Here is a 20563-nt window from a genome sequence, read left to right as displayed (position 1 = left end):
CCTCGGCCGCCTCCTCGAGACCTCCACCCTCGCGACCTCTCCTGGAGCGCCCCTCCCACGGTCAGACCCTTTCCCTCCCCCGACCCCCTCCCTCCCTCTATCCCTCCCCCCTAGCTCCGGCTGCGGTCCCCTCCCCTCCCCCCTCACCTGCGCCGCCCCTCCCCCAGCCCTTCGGACCACCACCACCTCCGTCCCTCAATCTGACGCGAGGGGTGGGGGAGGTGCCCCCAGAAACGCGGAGCGGCGAGGGGGGAGGGGGGAAAGGGAGGGGCTCACGGTAAAGACCGGCGACAGCGGCAGAAAGCGGCGCTTACATGGTTGATGCGGCTTCTCGCTTCCCCTGGCCCCGCCCCCTCCGTTGGCCCCTCCTCCTCTTCCCAATCCGCTTCCTGTCCCCTGAGCACAAACTAGTCCCGCCTCTTGGGCGGTTTCGCCCTCCCTTCACGGCCCAGACCCAACGAGAGGAGTGGAGCGCAAAGGAACAGGCATCTACAATCTATCCGCAGACCAAGCAGAGGAGATATGCTGCAGGACGCATGCGCACTCCGGTGCCTAACGTACGTGTGAATGTGCTGCGTGCGCACCAAACGCTGTGCTTTACCATAATTGTACGACAACGAGAGCCCTAATATATTTCTACATTTTTGCAGATTTTTAGACAAATGAGATTGTAAAAAAAGAGCAAACGGGAGCAGTTTGATAACTCAGTGAGTTGAGATCCAGACCTAGACATGGAGTTAACCTGGGATCAAATGTACCTGCAGACACTTCCTGTGTGAACCTAGCCAAATCACTTAATCCCTATAGCCTAGCCCTCACTGCCCGTCTACCTTGGAACCAATACATAGTATTGACTCTGGAAGGTACAGGTTTAAAAAAAAAAAAAAAAAGAACAAGGAACCCTAGAATTTGAAATACGATCATGGGCTGGTTAATAATAACAATAACAGTAATTATATCAACATTTTGTATAAAATGCTTCTTAAGGTTTGCAAACATTTTACCTATGTAAAACATAAGTTTTCTCATTTGATCATAAATCTAGTGGTGGAAAGGGCTCCAGAAGCAATTTAATCCCACTTCTTCATTTTTATGGTTGAGGAAACAAACAAGCCATGCAGTGTTAGGGTCCTTTCTCCGTGAGCCCACCCAACAAACCGAGACCGACACTGCAATTCACAAGGAGGTTAGTTTATTGAGCTGGTGCACTAGGGGAAGCTGCAAAGTAGCATTCCAAGGAGTTTGGGGGGGGGGGGGTTTGCATGTTTTTATAGCAAAGCTAATCAGGAAGTGTCTACCTTGAGGTTTCTGTTGGAGGATTTGTTAATCAGGGTGGCTGGGCAAAATAGGGTTCACCGGTCTCGTGACTTTCACGGAGGGGGAGAGTTTCTTACTTGGGTCGCCTAATGTCTACCCAGGGGGGCTTGACTCCCTTCAGCAGCTGCTGTGAAAATCTGGATGGAAAGCAAAGTCCTCCAGATGGAGCAGCACACTTTCCCCTACATCAAGAGTGCCTAATAACTGAGATTTTGAGTAGCAGACATTGATCAGGGAAACTTGTCTGAACATGCTGTCTTGAAATGAGCATTTTTAATTTCCCTGAAAATTTCCCCCTGCAGATGGAGAGCACCTCCTGGTGACAAAGTTCCATCTGCAAAAATATATTGGGGGAGGGGGGGAGGGGGCAGCTGGGTAGCCCAGTGGATTGAGAGCCAGGCCTAGAGACAGGAGGTCCTAGGTTCAAATCTAGCCTCAGACACTTCCCAGCTGTGTGACCCTGGGCAAGTCACTTGACCCCCATTGCCTACCCTTACCACTCTTCCACCTATAAGTCAATACACAGAAGTTAAGGGTTTAAAAATATATATATATTAACTTTCACTCAATCATCATTCCTTCAATAATGAATTAACAAACATTTCATTTAACATCTATTAGATATCAGGTTTTGTAGTAGATTCTAGGGAGAAAAAAAAACTGAAAATACCAAACAACTCCTCCCTTCAGAGAATTTACACACTCTTAGAAGAGACAAAATATACATATGTACACATAAATGTACACAAACATCTATATCTCCTTCCATATATACATATGAGCATATGTCCTACATATACATGCATATATAAACCTGTGTATAGGGATATATAAACCTACATATAAGCATTCATGTGTAAATTTATATATATATATATATGTGTGTGTGTGTTTATATATAAGTTTATAGAGTATATACCTATATGTATATATGAAAGGGGACCCCATTTGGGGAAAGACAGGGACTGAATCTAAGTATAACAGAGCTTGCTTTATGCATGATAAGTCACCTAATATAGAGGCAGTATAGAAACACAGGAATGTAGACTGGACTTGAGATGTCATTGATTGGGTGAGGAAACTCCCTCAAATGCCAGTTGGCACATACTGTGCAACTTCTAGTCTTTAAAAGTTGTCTAGAGCACTGAGAAACTGAGTGCCTTCCTTAGAGTCTCAGAGCATGTGTCAAAAGCCCTGGACTCACCAACATTCTGTCCCCTAAACCACACTGCCTCTTTGTAACATACTGAAAAGCACAATAGAAAAAGTACCTGAGTTTAAATCCTGCCTCATATACCTATTAGCTGTGTGACCTTAGTAAGACACTTAACCTCTATCTGCCTCAGTTTCCTCAACTTAAAAAAATAGAGATAATAATAATAGCACCTACCAGCTAGGGTTGTTGTGAGGATCTAATGAGTTAATTTACATAAAGGCATTTTGAAAACCTTAATGCAATATACAAACACACTAATAATACTATTATTTTGTTATTATTGTTATTATATAAAAAAGGCAACATGACATGATAAATAGAAAGCCCACCTCAGATCCAGTAGTTTTGGCTCTAACACATGCAGACTTTGACCCTTAACTTCTTCAGTATTCCCAAGAAATGTTTTAAAAGCCTAAATGGCAGAGCAGGTGTATATCTGTGTCAGTCAAAGGAGCTGCCTTATGGGGAATTCCCTATACTAATGAAATTACACGTCTGGCTTAAAATTAATATGAGGTAATTTCAGAGGAGAGACGCCAACTGGGTAGGGTGGGAGGCTGGGGCAAAGTCTAAGGCTGAGCTTAAAGGAAGTCAGGGATTCTAAGAAGGAGATTGAAAGGAGGCATAAAGTGTGAGGAGGAAGGTACAAGGTACATTGGGAATTCTTCAAGGGACAGTGGAGGGAGGGTACAAAGGGTACAGAAAAGGAAAGTATCCACCATAAGGTACAAAGAGGAAATCCTTTCCATGTATGTGGTTTGGGGGAGAATGGAGACACTGTATACAGAAAATAAACAGTAATATTCAAGGAAGAGCAAGAAGCCTAGTTTGGGGACCACAAAGTGTCTGACTCTCTATTTTTTCCTCACTCCTACTCTATGAGTAATTCCCTTCCTTTATAATTAAATTCCATTGGGGCAGCTAGGTGGCCTGGAATTGGGAGGACCTGAGTTCAAATGTGACCTCAGACTCTTCCTACCTATGTGACATTGGGTAAAGTCACTCAACCCTACCTGCCTAGCCCTTGCCCTTCTGTCTTAGAGATGTTACTAAGACAGAAAGTCAGAGTTTTAAAAATAACAATAGTAACTAAATTCCATTCACCAAGCATTTTTTATGATCAAACATATTCTCAATTATTTAATTATTAACATGTCATTAAATGATATTTCTGTTTTCCTCTGCCCTGGTCACACCATATCTGAAGTGTTTGGTTCAGTTCTAGGAACTATATTTTAAGAAGAGTATTGGCTAGTTGGGGGATGAGGAAGGTAGATGGTGTAAAGGTTAAATTTAGTGGTTGGACTTAAATTACAAGAAATAATGTGGTTGTGGTCGCAAATCAGAAGTTTATTTACAAAATAGAGGGGAAACAATAAAGTAGAGAAATGTGAGAGAGATTAGAGAAAATACCTTATACTAGTCCTCAGCCAGGAGAGCCAGTAGTAACTACTTTACACAAACTTCTGAGTTTTACCCATTTGGCACGTGGGTTGCAGACTTCTACCTACTTAAGGTTAAGTAGGGGTGTCTTCCTTTTGGAGGTTCAAACTCCTATAATAAGAGTTTCCCTTATTTTAGGGTTGTATGGGTGTATTCCCTTTTGTTGATTAATTCAAATGTAGACAAAGAAGAGTTAATCCTGTCCTAACAATCTAGTGAGGTACTAAGTAGGGGTATTTAAGTTATTGTTAGCCAAAGTTTCATCTCCAACTAGGCAAAGAGAATAAAGGATTCCCTTTTTTACAAATGTAAATTCAGAATAGACAAAGAGAACCAAGAATTTCCTTTCACAATGGTGAGAGGACTAGAGATCTTATACAAATAGGAGAACAAAGAAGGCAGGGGCTTTTGAATATTGAGAAGAGAAATCTTATGAAACCTGTGATAAAGATCTTCAAGTATTTGAGGCTTGTCATGGGAAAAGGATGAGATTTAGTCTTCTGTGCTCCAGAGAATAAGAATAAGAGCAGTGGATAATACATCTCAGAGAGGCAGGTTTTTTTTAAACCCTTACCTTCTATCTTAGAAATGAAATAAATATGGTGGTAGACCAGAGCCATACAGCGAATAATAAACACAATGGGTAAACACCCAAATCCCACAAGGAATAAATGGACAAACTAAAAAAAAACACACAAGTTTTGGGGAATGGGTAGTTAAATTGACAGCAGTTTAACTGCTACACCAAACTAGCCAGGGATAACAAATTCTCTATGGGGGTTCTTTAGTCTAGAGAGAACAACAAGAAGATTTATAAAAAACAAGTTTAATGTTTGTTTAGGAAAGGAAAGAGGGTGAAGGATTTCTAACTCTTAGGGAAGGTACCAACTGCCATTTAGAATGCTAGATGTTCAGTACTTTCCCTACTATACTAACAGACAGGTGGCTCTGGCTGGGGCTGGAGAGGGACTGGAAGATTGGGATTCTCATACCACTGGTCCAAGCTGATCCTTAGATGTAGACAGGACACAGGAACCAAACCATGATATAAACTTCCTGTGGACGATTAGGGGACTTGAGAATTACACTTCCCATGATTCAATGGGCTTCCTGTCTTACGTGGTAATGTGGGCCAATGTAAACAGAAGTTTAAATAGGGAAAACCTGATTGGTACTGTCTCTTTGCTATGGAGCAGCCAGGTGGGCAGAGGTAATGGCGGGGAATTTTGCATTAGATCTTAGCAGGCATGTGGCTTAATTACCAATATGGATTACAATAAACCATTAATATTATTGAATATATCCATCTATATCCATTTTATTCATAACAGCAGGTTAGGAACAAGTCTCTGCCTATTAATTCTGCCAATCTTGTGCATCCCATATGTGTGGTTTGATGCAGTTTCCTTGCCAATTGCCTTCCCACTGCTTCTGGTAAGAAGGTCCTGCCATCAGGCAGCACCAACCAGCCATCCTCAGCAGCCTGGGCCCCACTTTCTCTTGCTTTCTCCTAATCCAGAATGATTTTGGGGGTATAATGAACTGAAAACCAAAGGGGGTTGAATATACTTATTCTAAATGTAAACTCTTATGCCAAAGGGGACTGTCCCCAATTGGCATTTTGTCAATGCATCTAGCAATCATTTTTTTTCTCTTTTCTTTCCCTCTTATCCCCCAAAATTGTTGTACCTCTAGTCAGAATCTTTAGAGGTATAAGCTAGTTATGTGAAATGATTCACTGGGGAGACTAGGCATTTAAATATGGGAAATTTCAACATGCTCATCTCCCAGTAGAATCACAGGGGGGATTGTATAAAGGGAGTTTCATCCCCTCCCCCTCCTGGATTACTGACCCAGTTCATCCCATTTTTTGCCTGACAGCTCTGTGTCCATTAATATAAATAAAAGGGTATGGGTAGACCCCATCTGTCTCTACTTCCCTGAATGTGGCAGGAGAGGTGGACTGGGAATCCTGCAGAATGAGCTACATGTGGTCAGACTTAGAGTAGGAAAGAGACTTTAAATCTATGCTTATCTGCTTTCTCTATTTCAAGTGATTATTAATGAACTTTATGGAAAATAAGAATTTGGAGATATTCATTTTAATCTAACAAGTCTTAGCACAAACATCTTACACCAAACACTTATTGCAGATTTGATTAGGAAAAAAAGATACAAGACCCTAGTATATTGCCCTATAATAGAACATAATCCTTAGCAGCATAGTAGCATAGACACTTAGAAATTAAACAAATTTGACTTATAAATAAAGGAGAAATCAACATTTATGGAACAAAAAATTGGATGCTAACAGAATCGGGCCTAATAAGAGTTGTTCTTTTAAGCTGTAATAGGTGATGCTTGTCATAAAGGCAAAAGGACCTTGAGTCTCAACAAAAGTCTAACAATCCAACTAAGGCTATGCAAAAATCTCAGAGAAAATGCCTTGTTGGGGAGGCAGTCTTAGTAACCCTAAGATTGGACCACCTGATTTGAGGCCAAAAAAAAAAAAAAAAAAAAAGACCACTGAGTAAAAAGTCATCCTAGATCCTATGCAAAAGCTGTGGAGAAATGTCTGCCTATGACAAAACACTAAGGACAGCACACACAGCATATTCTGAGACACACTGAAAAAAAAAACCCTAGTAAAAAATGAAATTCCAAAAGCTCTGTTTCCAAGCAAATAGAATTGGAATTTAGCTTCCTAACCTTACATAACCCATACAAATCATACACTCACTTACCTTTCCTTCATTTGTTTAATTTAAATAAAAAAGGAGCACATGTAGCCCTTAGCAGTGAGAGTAGACCCCAGTATAATCACAGCATAGCATAGGAATTGCCAAACATGTAGCTTCCTCAATTCCCCCAGCATGAGAACTTAATCCAATTCCTTCCCCAAAACTAAAATTTCATCCAAGAAACCACTGGTGCAAGAATTCTATGAGAAACTTGGGTAGTTATACATTGATATATTGAATTATCACCTATAGAAAACTCTGTTCAGAACCACTGAAGTAATCTAAATCCATTGTTTCCATCTTGTAAATCATTACTAACCATTGTCCCTGCAAAAGACTTACCTAATCCCTTAGACTACATCATTTTCCCTATATATTGTGTGCTCCAAATCATTAAAATTTGTTACTGTCCAGCAAGAGGATTTTCTGTGTGTCTTTCTGTCAAGCTGGTAGTTCAGCCCCTCCTGTAATCCCAGAATCATTTTTCTCATCCCTGTTCATGAACCCACAAGTAATTTGTCAATCTAGACTTGACAGAGAGGGGTCTCCAGCCTAGTCCTGCCAGTTTGAAAGATTGAAAGTGTTTTTTTTTCCCAGTCAACATATTTTTAAGCTAAGTTTCAGAGTCTTGCATTCTTGCACTCCACAACAATTGCAGCCTCACACTGATGGGTCTGAATTCTCAGAGAAGTACTGCTACTACCTTGTTAGACTCCAACTCTCTAGTCCTAGGGGTGACATTGTTTTGGGAGAGAAATACTCCTTAGCCACCACTAAAGCTCTTGGGCCTTTCCTCCTCCACCTCAGTATAATTGTCATTTATATAAATCATCTACTCACAATGATAGAAATTTAACAATCATTTATTTAACAATAAAGCAAAGGCAAATAGAAACATTACAACAAAGCAAATGCAGCAAAAATCCTACCAACGTCCTTGTGGGGGACCAAACTCTCCCACCAATGTACTTGGTATTGGGGGAGGGGGAAGGAGTAGAATGGACATACCATTACAGAAACCTGTCAGGAAGGTGTATAAAAAGGATAAGCAAAGAAAGGATAAGAAAAAAGCACATGTGTTTAGGGATAATTCCCGTCCCTCAACTACAAACCTGGAGGTCACTGGTCCATGGAGAAACATCTCCACCCCACCAAGAAGCTTCCTACTAGGCAAATACTCTTCTACTCTCAGACTGATGAAGTTTTAAATAAACAAAAGAAGAAATAAATCAATTACATTCTTACCTTATGTTCTCAAATTATTTCTTCTTATAGGAAAATATTTTTTCTGCCCTTTCCAACAACCAGCTCACAAATTGAGTGGGGAGAGAAGGCAGCAGTAGGTCACATTTAAATTTTCATGACTCTTTCCTCCTCGGAACAATATGGAGATAAGCATATATTATATGTCTACCACAGGCATTTCCTCTTTCAGCTAACCTCCGTGTTGGCTAGACTTGAAAGCCCCAGTGACTAGGCACCCTGTAGTCATCCTGATAAGACAACAGTACTGGTAAAAAGGAGAAGTGGAACAGAGGTCAGGGAGAAAATGTGGTATCCCCCTAGAGCTCAGCTTTATGAAACATTTAATTCAAAAATGTTTTCCATTCAATTATAACTCATAATTACTTTTTGTTTTAGTTATAAAAAGTCAAGTTTAAATCTGTTCTGTCATTTGGGATTTGTCATATCAATTAAGTTAATTAAAATGTTGTTTATTATGAACCTGATAATATCATTTCCTTCCCCAACTACTACTGAAATTACACTATATATCTGTACATATATATTTATTTATCTTATTAAATCTTTGTGCATACACTTATTTATCTTTGTGCATATTATTAACCCCCAAAAGAATGTAAGTTCAATGATGGTAAAGACCTTGATTTTTTGTGTTTTAGCTCCATCACCTAGAGCAATTTCCTGACAAGAAGGAAGGAAGGAAGGAAGGAAGGAAGGAAGGAAGGAAGGAAGGAAGGAAGGAAGGAAGGAAAGAAGAAAAGGGAAGAGGGAGGAAGGAATAAGGGAAGAAAAAGAGGAAAGGAGGAAAAGAAAGACTGCTTTGTTGAGACTCTCCTACTGTATTAAAATATAGGCAAATACTACTGCTGAGGCAACAGTAGCAACCTATAAAGAATTCTAGAGAAAAAGGCACTTTCAGAATGCATAGATTCCTAGGGGATTCAGAACTGGTCATGTAGACAGGAAAGAACAATCTGTTTTTTAAAAAATGAATGAGAGGGGCAGCTAGGTAGCAAAGTAGATAGAGTGCCAAGCCTGGAATTAGAAGGACCTGGGTTCAAAACTGGCCTCAGACACTTCCTAGCTGTGTGAATCTGGGCAAATCACTTAATCCTTTGCCCTTGCCTATTACCTAGCCCTTGCCACTCTTCAGTATTAGAATTGATACTAAGACAGAAAGTAAGAGTTTGGGTTGTCTTTGTTTTTTTTAATATTGAATAAAGCTTAACATTAATGAGAAATTTAAAATGTGTCTAATTCACACCCAGAATTTAGAGTTGGAAGTATCAGTGTAGATCATGTAGTCTGACCACTGATGAGGACCTGAGGCTCAAAGGTGAAATGATTTTCCAAGATCACCCTAATAATCAGTGGACATCAACCTGACTCTCACTTCATTTTATTACCTGAACATCATACCTAATCAATTCTAATTTTTAATGAGTTATTTTCTTCTTTGAAGTTTTGTACCTCTTTTTACCAGCTGGTCAATTCTGATTTTTATGGAGTTATTTTTGTTCTTCATTTCCTAAGCTGTTAATAATGTCTTTTCATAATTTTCTTGCATATCTCCCATTTCCTTTCTTAGCTTTTCCTCTACCTCTCATCTGATGTTTAAAATAAGTTTTTGTTCTTTTTTAAAAAAATCTTTAGCTCTTCTAGGAATTCTTGTTGGCCTTGTCCCCAATCTGTATTTTCCTTTGAGGTCTTCCTTATAGATAGTTTTAAGTCATTGACTTTGTCTGAGTTTGTGTCTTGAGCTTTCTTGTCATCACTACAGATTTTTATGTTTGGATTTTTTTTAATCATTTGTTCATTTTTCTAGTATATTTCTTGACTTTGAATTTTATTTTAGAATTGGGCTTTGCTTACTTGCAGGGAGGAGAGATGAACAACTATCTTGGCTTCAGTCTTATGTCCTGCTGCTTTTGCAGCTAGTGAAAGCTAGGTCTGAGGGCCTATAAATTTTTGGTGTCTCTCCAAAGTGGTACGATTTATGGAGTGGTCTAGTCACTGCCTTCCTGGTCTGTGCTCTAGTCCTTACCCAGAGGGATATCTGCTCCCTCAGAACCACAACTGCTCCTCTCCACCTTGGAACTGCCACCAGAACTGATTAATGGGCAAAGGAGCTGCCAAATGGCACACATAGTCTAGCACCCAATGCTAGCATAGGGATGTTCTGAAATCTCTCTCTAACCATTTGTTCAGTCACATTATTGCTACAATGTGCTGGGCACTCCTGGTGCTACTGCCACTGCTGCTGCTACTACTACTACTGCCAACTTCACTGTGCCATGTTCCCAGCCAGCCCCAATCCTTGTGCCCAAAGACCTCTCTTTCTGTTCCTCTTAAGTTTCAAGGGGCTGGGAAAAAAATGATGGACTGTGATATTTTACTAGTTATCCTGCTCAGAATTCAGTTTGTCATGCTTTTTAAAGTGGTTTAGAGGATTGAATTGAAAGAGCTCAGAAAAAAATGCTCACTTCACTCTGCCTTCTTGGCTCTTCTCCCTCTTCCCAACTCTCACATCATATTGCATGTGGGACTTTATGCCACATTGTTTGGCTCTCTCTGATAATCAGAATAAAGCTAGAGAAGCCAGTCACCACTGTTGAATTGAATTGATCAAGGAATCTTCAATTCTGATAAACAAATCCTCACAATTGTAGAAGACTCATCATCACCAAAATTTAAAAATGTTTTAATAATTGTTGTTTCTTTGCTTCTGTTTAAATTTATTCCGTTGTTCTGATATATATTTAATTCGTAACTAAAAAGACACATATAAAAAACTAGAGTGAATTTATCTATATCCTTGTAAAGATGGAAGGTATCCTCCCTCCTCCATCTTCAAGGGGGCTTTGCTGGTATAGGTAGTTTTCTGTTAAGAAGAAGCACTTGTGCCTTACCTAGGGGACCCTAGGAGAAAAGAGATGCAGATAGTGTCAGAGTCCAGGTGCTTCTGAGGGGCATGATCTGGAATTGCTACCCAAGGTGCAATCTCTGCCTAAGCCACCAAGTGGAGCCCTAAACTCCAATTTAACTGAACTGAACTGAACTGAACCAGTCCCAGGCTTCTTTCAGTCTCCCACCTTAAAGCAAAGCCTTGTCTGGATCTTTGTGATGCTGTGGGCATCCCTTTTAGCCTCCTGCTAGTGCTCTCCTGGGTTACTCTCTGCTCCAGCTAGGATGTAGATTCATTACTGTATGATATTTTATAAATTTATTACTCTTGACTCATACTTGCTCCTCACTCCATTAAGAGTCTTCTCTCCTTCCCATTGTCTGGTGAGGCAACTAAGTGTGGGAATGGAGTTAGCACTGCCCCTGGATTCAGAAAGACTCATCTAATCTTCAATTCAAATCCAGCCTCAGACACTTACTAGCTATGCCACTCTGGGAAAGTCATTTAACACCGTTTGCCTCATCTATAAAATGAGATTGTTGTGGGGTAGAGCTTGAGGTGAACCCCCTGGGTTGGGGAAGGGTATCCTTTGCAAGAATGCAAGACTCCAAAACTTAGCTTAAAAATAAAAAGAGAAACATTAATTTAGAAGGCAATGTTGTAATATTAAATAAATGTTGTAAAATTAAATTTCAAAAAAGGTAATATCTGGTCAGGAGGATAGCATAAATAGAAAGCTGCCTCCCAGAAGACATCACTTCTGGGGTCTTCATACTCTTTACAACAGGTGATATGTGACTTGAGGATGGCATGCACTCGGGCACAAGGCAGGGAGCTTGGTCAGCCTGAAGACATAGGGGATGACCCTCATGGTTTAGGGAACAGGTAGATATCTTAGATACAACCCATGGTATCAAAGCATAGTCTCTTTGTCCATCTCCAAACCTAAAGGATGATCCAAGGAGGATAATCCTTTCAGGGGATTTTCCCTTTGATATAGCAGGGTCTTATCAGGAGTTATCAGATGTTTTAGGGTTAGTAGTCACAAGGGTGCAAGGAAGCAAAAGAATTTTCCTGCTTACAGTTTGCCTTAAACACTTCTATAATTTGGGGGATACAACATCCCATACTAAGATGGAGAAAGAAATGGCAAACCACTCCAGTTATCTTTGCAAAGAAAACTCCAAAAGGGGTTAATAAGAATTGTACATGACTGAAGACTGACTAAACAAAAAAAATGTCTGATGACCCAAAGGAAAACTTTAATTATATTTAAATGAATGAAATAGAAATAAAAAAGATATTCAAAATTCACTGACCGGTATTCCCATGAAAACTTTTAAGGAAGCATATTTCCTTGCTATTTCTTCAAAGTCAATGGTAGAAAAGCACTTTTTAAGCCAACCCTTCAAGTCAAAGGATTCAAGATCAGTGGCCACCTAGATCTTTGCCCAGCAACAGCCGCTTACAATCTTCCCCACCTCCCATCAACTTTTGACATGATATTCTACCTTCTTAGAATTGTAGATATAGAAATGGAAGCTGGAAAGGATCTCAGAGGTTTAGTCCAACATCTTCTTTTTGGGGATAAAGAACCTGAGGCCCAGTGAGGTTTAGAAATGGCTTATTATAACACATCAGAGGTAGGATTTAAACCCCAATCTTTTGACTCTAGAAGTAATGTATTTTACATTGTATTCAACTGCCTTTTCTTTTTTTTTTTCCCTCATTTTTTCTTGTCATGCAAAACAGACATCCATATTGGCCATTGTTGTAAGAGCACACTCATACATAGCCAAGACCCCCAAATAAAACCATAAATACACTGATGTGAAATAGGATTCCAACAGTTCTTTCTCTGTTCTATTCTCTTTCATGACTTTCAGAATTGTCCCAGATCATTGCATTGCTGAGAGTAGCAAACTTTCACAGATAATCATCATCCAGTATTGCAGTTATTGTGTACAATGGTCTCCCAGTTCTGTTTATTTTGCTCTGCCTCAGTTCTCGAAGATCTTTGCATCAGCTGCTTTTTCTTTTTCAGATGTACTCTTGCAAGTCTCACTGTTGTCTCTGGTATCTAGCCAAGTACAGCCTTTCTCTAATAAAAAGAGACAGAAATAAAAACAAAGAAGCACATTAGAGAGACATAGGAAGTCCTCTTCCCAACTGATGAGGTCATCCAATTCTGTTAGCTGTGAGTTCATAAGGTCTTATTCTTCTATGTGTATCTCTCTAGGTGGTACCTTGATATTGGCATGGGCATTGTACCCCCAAAACTATAGAAGTGTTTCAGGCAAACTATAAGCAGGGAAATTCCTTTGCTCCCTTCTGTTCTTGTGATTCCTAACACAATAACATCTGATAACTTCTATAAGACCCTGAGAGAATTATCATCCTTGGATTGTCCTTTAGATGGACAAAGAGATACACCTCCTGGATATCATCAAGTTGTATCTCAGACATCCTTCTGTCCTCTAAACTATGAGAGTCACCCCCTATGTCTTCAGGCAAACCGGGTCAGATGACCAAACCCCCCCTACCAAATGCCTGAGTGTTTACCACACTAGCATCACATCTCCACTATTGTAAAGAGTATAAAATTCCTAGAATTGATTTCGTCTGGGGGGACAGCTTTTCCATCCATGCTGTCCTCCCAAAAAAGGGGGCCTCATCTTGCTGTTCCACCTTGCTATCCTCCTGGCCATTCTCAACATTACTTTGTAAATTATTAAATTTCTCTTTTTACTTTTAAACTAAGGTTTGGAGTCTTGCATTCTTGCAAAAGGTATCATTCCTGAACCCCAGGGGTTCGCCTCTGTATCCCACAACAGTATGCATATTATAAAAATAATTGACCCCCTAAATTTTAAATATCCCACCAAGCTAAATAATTAATGACCTTTTTTTGGACAGATCTCTTCGTTTTTCCTGATACTTCCATTCTTGAATGTCCTGTTTTGGCCTACTTTTACTACTTTTGAAAAATACAGGAGGAATTGAAGGAGAAAAAAAAACAAAACACAAATCTGCCTAAGCAAGAGTTACCTCTTCAAAATATTTTATTTCAGCAGCAAGAACTAAAAAGCTGTTTTCTTCCTAGATCATGTCCCTTCGATCATTCCCTCTCCCAAGTCTTTCTTTATCTATTGGCTCTCTCCTGCCCACAAATTCTGACAGCATTCTCCAAACCTTTAAAAAAAAATCTCCATCATTTGATCTTCTCATTCCATCCTATATCACCATTTCCACTCACTGCCAGACTCCTAAAAAAAGCCGATCCCTTCCTTTCTTTCTTTCTGCACCTGGGAGGATGGGGTCAGAAGAGTGTGTCTAGGCTTAAGCCCAATAGATTGCTATCACTTCCTAAAATAAAATAGTGTAAAAATCCAAGGAACAACAGCTTACTGCAGTTATTTTCAGGGTATAGCTCTTAAAGACCTGGAACATATTCACATTTGACTGTAGTTGCTGAATAGCCACAGACAATTCACTCTCCTATTTCAGAGGGACAATGAGAGGCAACTTCAAGGAAAAAGGCCTAAATTCAGCACTTAATTGATGGAGAACTAAACAAAAGGTCAGGAAACTAGTTCAATCCTGTTTCATCTAGTCAAAGTCAGACTTCTGGGTCAACTTAGTTTATCTAAGTATAAGCACACATCTACATGACCATTGATGGTAAAAAATGAAATTATGAGTATTATTACTTGTTCAAAATAAAATGCACACAACTAAACATCACTCAGTAGAATATAAGATCTAGTTGGTAGAAGGGTGGAAGGGGAAGGGTAGAGAGAGTGAATTATTTTCCTACATTGGTTCTTTATAAATCTTTTCAGTAAATATCCTTTTGAAAAGAGAATTGATATTGGCTAGTTAAATTAATAGTGGGACAGTACTATAGGTGATATTGAGAAAATATTCATCAGAACTGGCAGTTGATATTGGGGAAAACACACCAGACCAAGGGCTCTGGCTGATGGTGTGGGAAGAGCAACCTCCTCAATCATCATGGGTACCTCTACATCCCTAAAAAAGGAGGCATAGTCAATTATTCTTAGGAGACTTATTCTGAAGTCTGAGTAGGAAATGGAATAAGAAACCCCAGAATTTATTATATAGGAAGTCAGAGTACATTTAAGAGCAATCCTTAAAAAAAAAAATCAAGTTGGCATTAAATAAAATCCAAAATATATTGTACTTTATGCGCTCACTTTATAGCTCCAAAAACACTTGTTATTTTAGAATCACAAAACAAAGTATTATGTTTAACTCAAAACTCCACACTTAAACAGATGTCTAGTCTCATAGACTCGGATGTTCCTTCCAACAATGAAGATTTTAACCTATCCTTGTCAAACATCTTGTGTGACTCTTATCAGTGACCTCCTTTAAATTCCCCATTTTTGGGTCCATCTAACTGCTGAGGGAGGCTTTCTCTTCATATAGAATTGTTTATAGCATAATTATTTGGCAGCTACATGATGCAATGTTAGATCACTGAAGCAGGGGTCAGGACATCCTGAGTTCAAATCTAACCTCAGATATTTAATAGCTCTGTAACCTTGGGCAAGTCACATCTGTTTGCCTCATTAACCATTTGCCTCATTAACTGGAGATAACACTTATCTTTCAGGATTGTTATGAGAATTAAAAGAAATAATCTGTGAAAATAATCACTTAAAATTACTTATTGATTTTACTTTTAAATGTTTTTTTTCTTTATTACAAATGGAGCTATAAGTTTCTTGAATCTTGTTTCTGTAAGTTTTTATCAGTTTATATAAAAGCAGACAAAAAAAATCCGAGATAAGAATAAACCAAGAATATAATAGCAAAAGATTACATTTTCTGGATTTTTTTTAATTCAGATATGTCAAAAACCTACAAAAGTACTGTTTTTCATGGGTTACAACTTTTTCCACATGTAACTTTGTCTAATCAGTCTTGCTTGAAAAGTAATATTTCACTGAATAGCATTTTCAAATCACTTTTATTTCTTTGTTTTTTAGAATAACTTTAAATACAAAAATGCGTCCCTATATTAGCAGTTGATATCCACCACTTTATGAAGAGGGAATGGAGGGACTGTTTAAATAAAGGCTTAGGGGGCAGCTGGGTAGCTCAGTGGATTGAGAGTCAGGCCTAGAGATGGGAGGTCCTAGGTTCAAGTCCGACCTCAGGCACTTCCCAGCTGTGTGACCCTGGGCAAGTCACTTGACCCCCATTGGCCACCCTTACCACTCTTCCACCCAGGAGCCAATACACAGAAGTTAAGAGTTTAAAAAAAAAAAAATTTTTTTTTAAATAAATAAATAAATAAATAAAGGCTTAGCAAAAAACTATTTATAAACATATTATTGGCAGAATTAACTGTCAAAAACTTTACCTTACAGACAACATGAATAATTGCACATCTTTGTAGCATTTTAAGGTTAAAAAAAAATACTCTAGAGCAGTGATGGGCAAACTTTTTAAAGAGGGGACCAAAGAAAAGGAAAGGTTCATTTGTCAGTCTATTTCTAAGGCAACTCTTTCAAAGTTTCATTGTTTGTATCCTACTCATTGTATTTGTCAGATTAGGAATAATGTCACAGGGCCAGATAGAACATTTCAGGGGCCTGAATCTGGCCCATCACTGCTCTAGAGATATAATTTTCCTTTGGCTAATCAATAAATATTTATTCGAATCTTGAAATGTGGCAGGACTATACAAGGCTCTGAGAAATCCAAACGAATGAAACAATCTCTACTTAACACTACACTAATGGGGAAGACAATAAGTACATAGAAAAATAGGCATACCATAAATATAAAGTGAATGAATGAAAATCCATATTAACCACCTACTATCTACTTAGTGCAGGGGATACAAAGAGAGCAAAAGACAATTCCTGCCCTTAAGGAGCTCACAATCTATGTAGGTAAATACTAGCTAGTTTTGGAGAGAAGGAACTAAGCTTCATTCAGAAAATAACATTTGAACTGTGCCTTAAAGCAAGAGGAATTCTGAGGCAGGGAGAGAGTTAAGGAGGGAAGAGCATTTCAGACATAGAGGATTGCCAATGCCTCCCTGAGAAGGGAGGATGGAATGTCATGTCTAAGATACAGAGAGGATAAGTTTAGATGGATCACTGTATCCAACAAGCCTGGAAAGACATCTGTTTCTTACATCATCATAGCTATCCCTCGTATCCTCCTCTTCACTCCCTTCATATTTCCAAAGAGTCATCCCATAGAACAGGTAGTATTTTTTAGAGAGAGAAAAAAATTAGCTCAACTGATTAATATGTATTGAAAAGTCTGAAAAAAGCATGGGTACTGTACCCCCAAAACTCAGGCAAAACTAAGCAGGGAAATTCCTTTGCTCCCTCACACCTTCCAGACTCCCAACCCCAAACATCTGACTTTAAGGTTTACCCTCCTTTGATTTTCCCATTGATTTGAGATGGACAAATAGACACACCTTATTCATCTGTCCTCCAAATCAAGAGAACCATCCCCATGCCTTCCGACAAACCTCCCCCACTCCTTGCTTTCAGTGCTTACCACTCTAGAGTTAAGTCTTCACTGTTGTAAAGAGTATAAAAACCCCAGAATTGATGTTCTCTGGGGGATGGTTTTTCCATCCATGCTGTCCTCCCAAGGAGCAGATCCCCATCTTGCTGTTCCCACCTTGCTATACTCCTGGCCATTCTCAACATTTCTAAATTAATAAATTTCTCTTTATTTTAAGCCAAATTTTAGAGTCTTGCATTCTTGCAAAAGGTATCCTTCTCAAACCCTGGGGGTTCACCTCTACACCCCACAACAAAAACATGCAATATGTAACACTTGTGGACCTCCCACCTCTACAAGGAAGTAGGTTGAACATGTCCACTAATATCTCTTCATTGAGTCCTTCTTAATCTTTTATTTGTTGCATTCAATTTTAATTTTTTGGTGTATAGTTGTTCTTTCCATTTATATTGTTGCAGTTACTGCATATGTATATTGTTTTCTTGTGCTTACTTCACTCTGTATTACTTAATACAGATCTTTCCATGCTTCTCTGTATTCATCACAACACATCACTTCTTAAAGCACAGTAATATTTCATTACATTAATGTAACCCAATTTATTTAGACATATCTGTACCCTAGTACATGGTTAACATTTGTAAAAGTTCCATATAGTCCTGAGAAAGATTTATATTCTTTTACAGTCCCTTTTAGAAGATGCCATAAGTTTTTAAACTCTAGCTCTCCAGCAATTTGTTCTGTTCTATATTATCCCTTTTATCTTTTCCCTATCCTCATCCCCTAGGGCCTAGGCCTTTCTTTATATCTCAATCCCAGACACACTTGAATGCATAATAATTTCCTTTGGTAGTATTGTATTCATAAACATAGGGAAGCTGAATTTTAAAATATGGAGAGAGAAAGAGAGAGAGAGAAAGAGTGGGAGAGACAGAGGGAGAGAGAGAGAGAGAGAGAGAGAGAAAACTATCATCTACCAGAAATCAGGGATAAGACTAGGCAGCCTATCACCTCAGAGAGTATAGTACTAATAGCTGGGAGATATTAAAAGATACAGAAGAAGGCCGCGTTTCAGTAGACCTTCCATTGAGAGCTTTTGGAAGGGCACAGGCAAGAATCACAAAAAACACAAAGAGAGATCTGGTTTTCTGTCTTCATCAGTGAAGGGAGTGAGGTCATGGATCCATTGAAGTATGTGTGACTCTGTGTGTGTACTTCATACATGGGAAGAATGTACTTTTATGTTCTCCATTTTTCAGATGACAAAACTGAGGCAGACAGAGGTTAAGTGATTTACCCAGCATTGCAAGGATCCTGAACCAGTCACTTAATTTCCCAATCCTCCAGGAAATTTTCTAAGACTTTAGTCAGGGTCAAGGATGTGCTGGTAAATGTTAAACACCAGCTCTTTTTCTCTCTCTCAAAAAACAAACAATCTCATGACATTTTCCACATTAACATTTCTTCATCACTTTCTTAAATCTAGACAATAAACAAAACAATTAATCAAGCTGCTTTGTAGCATTTGCTGATTTCAGAGAGAATAATGGCTCACTTTGAAACTTTAGCAAAGTATCACTAGGAAATGACTCCAGCATATCCCTGGTGAGAGTTCATTTGTTGATCAATTGTCTGGGGAGGATTTCCACACCTAGAAATCATCCTGCATCAATTCTTAACCTTTTCCATGTTCTGGAGCTCTCTGGCAATCTGATGAAGCTTACAGAAAACCCTTCTCAGGACAGTGTTTTTTAAATGCAAAAAATAAAATGCATAAGATTATAAGGGAAAGGATACGTTGAAACAATGATCAATATTCAAAAAAGCAAATTCACAGACCCCCTTAAATCTAGGAGGAATGTGGACTCCAGCTAAAGTAACCCTTGCCCTACACAGATAAATTTACAAGTCAAGACCAAAATATATTTTAAAAAAATGTTTAGAGACTCTCCCAGAGAAGAGTGCTTTTGTCTTGCTTTTCCCACAGATAAATCCTCACTCTTCCAATTACTGCTAACATAGGAAACTTCCTTTCCTGAGCTTCATATTTTTATCCATATAAGACTCTTTAGGTCTTTTGTTTTGGCTTAATGATTCATTATGACTGCAGTAATGCCTGGTGGAGGAGAGGAAGGAAAAGGTGAAGAAGGCAGGGGTAGAAAATAGCTGCTAGATCCCTATTTGTGTATTGCTTTCTCCTGGTGATGACACTCCCAACCCCCGGATTACAATCTAGGCCTTTGCCCATCCTAGGCTATCCTTTGGACTAGACCCTAATAACAGTATTCAGGTCTAAAAATAAAACTGTCTAAGTTTCCGTCCCGTGGAAGGAGGGGAAGAAGCCTTATCTTAGGATCAAGTCTACTATATTGTAGGCTCCAGTGACAATATTTATAGAATCAAGTGTTTCTTTAAGATACTATAAAGATTTAGTTTGTTTTAGATAATAATCACTAAGTATATATTGTCTAATTTGTACAAGGCACTATGTTCCTGGCCCCGAAGACCTTATATTCTGTCGGGAGGGGAGGGGGAGACGACACTTAATTTATAAATATATTGAAAATAAATACGGATAATTTTGAGAGAGGCCCTAGGAGCTGGGGGTAGAGGATCAGAAATGGCTTTAAGGAAAAGGAAACTTCAAATTGTGAGCTCCTAGAGATCAGTGTCTGTCTTTTTGCCCCTGGGCATATCTCTCAGAACGGTGCCAGACACAAGACAGGTTCTTAATAAATGTTGAATGGTTTCACCCGACCAGGGGTTCCACTAGGTATTAGACCCCATTTGCAAAAAGAGGAGCTCAAAGGTTCTTTCCAATGCTAAATCTTGGGCGCCAGAGGGCCGATTCCCCGCTGGTTTTGCCGTATTCCTCCATTGGCTTCCAAGTGAAAGCCCGGGTGGTCCGATTGCACTCGGCCAGCCCCTCGAGGCGGGTTGACAAGCATTCCCTCCCCTTTCCCCGCCCCAGTCCCCGCCCCGCGCGCTTCCAGACCGTAAGCCGGGCACTGGCTCCGCCGCGCCCCCGGACATAGGGAAGCCGGATTGGGCGGGGAGGCGGGGTGGGCTGAGAGGGGCGGGCTGAGGGGGAGGGAGGGGACAAAGCTTGGGAGGAGGGGCCGAGCGAACTGCTTGCCAGTCTCCACCTCGACGTTCGGACGGGCGGTAGCATAA

General features: G+C 39.5%; 1 protein-coding gene across 1 annotated transcript in view; it reads right to left on the bottom strand.

Annotated features, from left to right (window-relative positions):
- The window catches only part of PIKFYVE (phosphoinositide kinase, FYVE-type zinc finger containing), a 121432-nt gene extending 120943 nt beyond the window's left edge, over positions 1 to 489 (bottom strand). The window contains 2 exon segments of the mRNA XM_044669421.1: positions 277 to 338; positions 340 to 489. Coding sequence (XP_044525356.1) covers positions 277 to 338; positions 340 to 489 — 212 coding nt within the window.
- Between the last annotated feature and the right edge of the window lie 20074 nt (positions 490 to 20563).

Source organism: Gracilinanus agilis, chromosome 3, assembly GCF_016433145.1.
Source record: "Gracilinanus agilis isolate LMUSP501 chromosome 3, AgileGrace, whole genome shotgun sequence".
In the NCBI taxonomy this organism is placed as follows: domain Eukaryota; kingdom Metazoa; phylum Chordata; class Mammalia; order Didelphimorphia; family Didelphidae; genus Gracilinanus; species Gracilinanus agilis.
This window is presented reverse-complemented; position numbering and strand designations above follow the sequence as displayed.